Raw genomic sequence first — 6,000 nt, forward strand, 5'->3', positions numbered from 1 at the left:
CAGGGTAATGTAGAGGGAGCTCTACACTGTATCTACCCTGTGCTGTACCTGTCCTGGGAGAGCTCGATGCTGACACTGGGTATAAACTGGGTGGGACACGGTCAGGGTAATGTAGAGGGAGCACTACACTGTATCTAACCCGTGCTGTACCTGTCCTGGGAGAGCTCGATGCTGACACTGGGTATAAAGTGGGGGGGACACTGTCAGGGTAATGTAGAGGGAGCTCTACACTGTATCTAACCCGTGCTGTACCTGTCCTGGGAGAGCTCGATGCTGACACTGGGTATAAAGTGGGGGGGACACTGTCAGGGTAATGTAGAGGGAGCTCTACACTGGATCTAACCCGTGCTGTACCTGTCCTGGGAGAGCTCGATGCTGACACTGGGTATAAAGTGGGGGACACACTGTCAGGGTAATGTAGAGGGAGCTCTACACTGTATCTAACCCGTGCTGTACCTGTCCTGGGAGAGCTCGATGCTGACACTGGGTATAAAGTGGGGGACACACTGTCAGGGTAATGTAGAGGGAGCTCTACACTGTATCTAACCCGTGCTGAACCTGTGCTGGGAGAGCTCGATGCTGACACTGGGTATAAAGTGGGGGACACACTGTCAGGGTAATGTAGAGGGAGCTCTACACTGTATCTAACCCGTGCTGTACCTGTCCTGGGAGAGCTCGATGCTGACACTGGGTATAAAGTGGGGGACACACTGTCAGGGTAATGTAGAGGGAGCTCTACACTGTATCTAACCCGTGCTGTACCTGTCCTGGGAGAGCTCGATGCTGTCACTGGGTATAAAGTGGGAGGGACACTGTCAGGGTAATGTTGAGGGAGCTCTACACTGTATCTAACCCGTGCTGTACCTGTCGTGGGAGAGCTCGATGCTGACGCTGGATATAAAGTGGGGGACACACTGTCAGAGTAATGTAGAGGGAGCTCTACACTGTATCTAACCCGTGCTGTACCTGTCCTGGGAGAGCTCGATGCTGACACTGGGTATAAAGTGGGGGACACACTGTCAGGGTAATGTAGAGGGAGCTCTACACTGTATCTAACCCGTGCTGTACCTGTCCTGGGAGAGCTCGATGCTGACACTGGGTATAAAGTGGGGGACACACTGTCAGGGTAATGTAGAGGGAGCTCTACACTGTATCTAACCCGTGCTGTACCTGTCCTGGGAGAGCTCGATGCTGACGCTGGGTATAAAGTGGGGGACGCACTGTCAGGGTAATGTAGAGGGAGCTCCACACTGTATCTAACCCGTGTTGTACCTGTCCTGGGAGAGCTCGATGCTGACACTGGGTATAAAGTGGGGGGACACTGTCAGGGTAATGTAGAGGGAGCTCTACACTGTATCTAACCCGTGCTGTACCTGTCCTGGGAGAGCTCGATGCTAACACTGGGTATAAAGTGGGGGACACTGTAAGAGTAAAGTAGAGGGAGCTCTACACTGTATCTAACCCGTGTTGTACCTGTCCTGGGAGAGCTCGATGCTGACACTGGGTATAAAGTGGGGGACACACTGTCAGGGTAATGCAGAGGGAGCTCTACACTGTATCTAACCCGTGCTGTACCTGTCCTGGGAGAGCTCGATTCTGACACTGGGTATAAAGTGGGGGACACACTGTCAGGGTAATGTAGAGGGAGCTCTACACAGTATCTAACCCGTGCTGTACCTGTCCTGGGAGAGCGCGATGCTGACACTGGTTATAAAGTGGGGTACACACTGTCGGGGTAATGTAGAGGGAGCTCTACACTGTATCTAACCCGTGCTGTACCTGTCCTGGGAGAGCTCGATGCTGACACTGGGTATAAAGTGGGGGACACACTGTCAGGGTAATGTAGAGGGAGCTCTACACTGTATCTAACCCGTGCTGTACCTGTCTTGGGAGAGCTCGATGCTGACACTGGGTATAAAGTGGGGTACACACTGTCAGGGTAATGTAGAGGGAGCTCTACACTGTATCTAACCCGTGCTGTACCTGTCTTGGGAGAGCTCGATGCTGACACTGGGTATAAACTGGGGGACACACTGTCAGGGTAATGTCGAGGGAGCTCTACACTGTATCTAACCCGTGCTGTACCTGTCCTGGGAGCTCGATGCTGACACTGGGTATAAACTGGGGGACACACTGTCAGGGTAATGTAGAGGGAGCTCTACACTGTATCTAACCCGTGCTGAACCTGTCCTGGGAGAGCTCGATGCTGACACTGGGTATAAAGTGGGGGACACACTGTCAGGGTAATGTAGAGGGAGCTCTACACTGTATCTAACCCGTGCTGTACCTGTCCTGGGAGAACTCGATGCTGACACTGGGTATAAAGTGGGGGGGACACTGTCAGGGTAATGTAGAGGGTGCTCTACACTGTATCTAACCCGTGCTGTACCTGTCCTGGGAGAGCTCGATGCTGACACTGGGTATAAAGTGGGGGGGACACTGTCAGGGCAATGTAGAGGGAGCTCTACACTGTATCTAACCCGTGCTGTACCTGTCCTGGGAGAGCTCAATGCTGACACTGGGTATAAAGTGGGGGACACACTGTCAGGGTAATGTAGAGGGAGCTCTACACTGTATGTAGAATCCATTATCAAAGGTTTTATAGCAGAGCAGTTATTGGCAGGAGTCAGCATGGATTTATGACGGGGAAATCATGCTTGGCAAATCTACTGGAATTCTTTGAGGAGGTAACTAGTGGAGTGGATGTGGGGGAGACAGTCGATGTGGTGTATTTAGACTTTCAGAAAGTTTTCAACAAAATCCCACGTAAGAGATTAGCTTGCAAAATTAAAGCTCATGAGATTAGGGGTCGTGTATTGAGATGGATCGAGAGCTGGTGGGCAGACAGGAATTGATTAACAAGCGCATCAGGGGTTATGGGGAGAAGGCAGGAGAATGGGACGACAAAATATCAGCCGTGATTGAATGGCGGAGCAGACTCGATGGGCCGAGTGGCCTAATTCTGCTCCTGTGTCTTATGGCCTAAAGTGTAGCCATTAACGGGTCTTTTTCCAAGTGGCAGAACGTGACGAGTGGGGTACCGTAGGGATCGGAGCTGGGATCCCAGCTAGTCACAATATATATGCATGATTTAGATGAGGGAACTAAATGTCACATCTCCACATTTGCAGATGACACCAAACTGGGTGGGAGGGTGAGCTGCGAGGAGGATACAGAGGTCCTTCAGTGTGATTTGGACAAGTTGAGTGAGTGGGCAAGTGAATGGCAGATACAGTTTAATGTGGATAAATGCGAGGTTCACTTTGGAAGCAATAACGGGACGGCAGACGATTATCTGAATGGCCATAAATTTGGAGAGGGGACTGTGTAGCGGGACCTGGGTGTCCTTGTGCACCAGTCGCTGAAGGTAAGCAGGCAGGTACAGCAGGCGGTAAAGAAGGCTAATGGTGTGTTGGCCTTCATTGTGAGAGGTTTCGAGGACAGGAGCAGGGATGTGTTGCTGCGATTGTACAGGGCCTTGGGGAGGTCACACCTGGAGTATTGTGGGCAGTTTTGGTCTCCTTACCTGAGGAAGGATGTTCTTGCTCTCGAGGGAGAGCGGCGAAGGTTTACCAGACTGATTCCTGGGATGGCGGGACTGACGTACGAGGAGTGATTGACGAGGTTGGGATTGTTCTCGCTGGAGTTCAGAGGAATGAGGGGGATCTCGCAGGAACCTATAAAATCCTAACAGGACTGGACAGGGTACCTCCCAACGACGTCGCCTCCCATTCTTCTAAACTCCAATGGGGACAGGCCCGGAATGCTCAACCTCTCCTCATAGGAAAATCCCTCCCTACCCGGGGTCAACCTTCTCCGGACTGCCCCCCATGTCAATGCATCTTCCCTTACATACCAGGGCGGCCATAGATTGGTGGAAGGATTAGAAGGGACATGAGGTGGTGGAGCAACTTGGAGGGGCTGAAGGGCTTCCTCCTGCTCCTTGTATGTTCTGTAGGGTCACAAGAGTTTTACAGCACAGAAAGAGGCCCATTCGGCCCATCCTGGCCATCCTATCCAACCCCATCTTCCGTCACTTCGCTCCGTCGCCCTGTAGGCTCTGGCCTTTCAAGTGCTCATCGAAATGCTTCTTAAATGTTGTGAGGGTTCCCGCCTCCTCCACCCTTTCCAGCAGCGGGTATCCAGACTCCCATCGCCCTCTGGGGGAGAACGTTTTTCCTCAAATCCCCGCGAAACCTCCTGCCCCCCCCGACCTTTAACCTGTGACCCCCTGGTTATTGACCGCTCGGCTGAGGGGAAAGGTCGCTTCCTGTCCACCCTATCTACGTCCCTCATAATTTTATTCGCCTCAATCGGGTCTCCCCACCCGCTCCCTCGGCCTTCTCGGCTCTAACTCCGGCCGCACCAGCCCCTCCTCACAGCTGAGACGCTCCCGGCCAGGCAGCATCCTGGGGGATCTCCTCTGCACCCCCCTCCAGCGCAAACACATCCTTCCTATAGTGTGGCGACGAGAACTATGCACGGGGCCTAGTTGGGGCCTAACCAGCGTTTTATACAGATCCCGCCATATCCTCCCCCCCCCCCCCGTTGTCATGGCGTTAATGCCTCGCTGTTGTGAAGGATAATTGACGCAGTTGACCGAACCAAAGCTAGATAATCAAATGGAAATGAATTGCAAGGGATACGAGGGAGTGGGGGAAGGACATACAGGTTGGGTGTCGGAGCCGCCGGATTGCTTTTCGAACGAGCCACGGGTGGGCCCGAAGGGCCTCCTTCTACCCCGTGAGCTTGTCACCTTTGTGGTGATATGCTTCACTGTAAAATACGCAAGATACGCTACACCTAAGCAAACACTAGAGGGAGCACCAGAGACGTGGTGGCACGCAGACATACAGCCAATGAACACATAGAATAGGACACGACCAATGGGCAGTCAAGACACCCAGAGGTGACACTACCTCAAGGGGGCATTACACAACCCTTATATAAGGACAGGGCACACATGCTCTGTCTCTTTCGACCGGCGACACTTAGAGAGTAGGACAGGGGCAGATGGGAAGCATCACACCCACCGCATGGCTTAGAGCAGACTGGTTAGTTAGACCGAGTTACTATAGGAAGGTTAGCAGGAGAGTCAAACTCAAGTAGGAGAGTTGTTACCTGTTCAATAAATGTGTTAAACCTACCTCCAAGTCTGGACCTTCCTTTGCCAGAGCGTACATAGAGGAAGCAGCTTATGCGACATGAAAAAGCAGAACGCAACACCCCCCTCTCTCTCTCTCTCTCTCCGCAGGGCTCCTCGATGTCTTGCTGCACCCCAATCTGTGTGGCATGGCGGCCAGGCAGAGCATGGAGATCTCCAGCGCCCAGCACCGGGCGGTGCTGACCCTCAACGAGGAGGGGGTGGAGGCGGCCGCCGTCACCGCCATATCGGTGGCGCGCAACGTGCTGGTCTTCGAAGTGCAGCGGCCCTACCTCCTGCTGCTGTGGAACGACGAGCTGGGATTCCCGCTGTTCATGGGCCGCGTGCTGGACCCAACCCAGTGAGGGGGGGGGCGGGGACGTCCAACCCTCGACTCTGCAGCCGCTCCCGTCTCACAACCCCGCCGCGCGTGACCCCCTCTCCACCCGCCCCCCCCCCCCCCCGCCCCCCCGCCGCTAACCTTGCAAACGGGCGATCCAATAAAAAGGAACTGAATCGACCTTTCGCCTCTGCGTCTTTTCTTCACGCCCGGCTGTAGGACGCTCCCTGGCTGACTTCCCTCGGGCTGGGGCGGTGTTGCCGTGTTCAGGGACGCTCCCTAACGTTCCCTGCAGCGAGGCGGGCGAGCGGACTGGGTTTGGTGGCGCCCCCTGCTTGGGGACGGTCCCTAAATTTCCATCAGCGCGGGCCTGCACTGGGGGTTAGCACTGCTGCCTCACACCGTCCCCGCTTGGGGATGGTCCCTAAATTTCCATCAGCGTGGGCCTGCACGGTGGGTTAGCACTGCTGCCTCACACCGTCCCCGCTTGGGGACGGTCCCTAAATTTCCATCAGGG

General features: G+C 54.3%; 1 protein-coding gene across 1 annotated transcript in view; it reads left to right on the forward strand.

Moving 5' to 3' along the window:
- The window catches only part of LOC140410102 (plasma protease C1 inhibitor-like), a 78,036-nt gene extending 72,373 nt beyond the window's left edge, over positions 1–5,663 (forward strand). The window contains exon 6 of the mRNA XM_072498041.1: positions 5,255–5,663. Coding sequence (XP_072354142.1) covers positions 5,255–5,508 — 254 coding nt within the window. The 3' untranslated portion in view covers positions 5,509–5,663. The remainder of the gene's footprint in view (positions 1–5,254) is intronic.
- Positions 5,664–6,000: the final 337 nt, after the last annotated feature.

Source organism: Scyliorhinus torazame, chromosome 4, assembly GCF_047496885.1.
Source record: "Scyliorhinus torazame isolate Kashiwa2021f chromosome 4, sScyTor2.1, whole genome shotgun sequence".
Classification (NCBI taxonomy): Eukaryota; Metazoa; Chordata; class Chondrichthyes; order Carcharhiniformes; family Scyliorhinidae; genus Scyliorhinus; species Scyliorhinus torazame.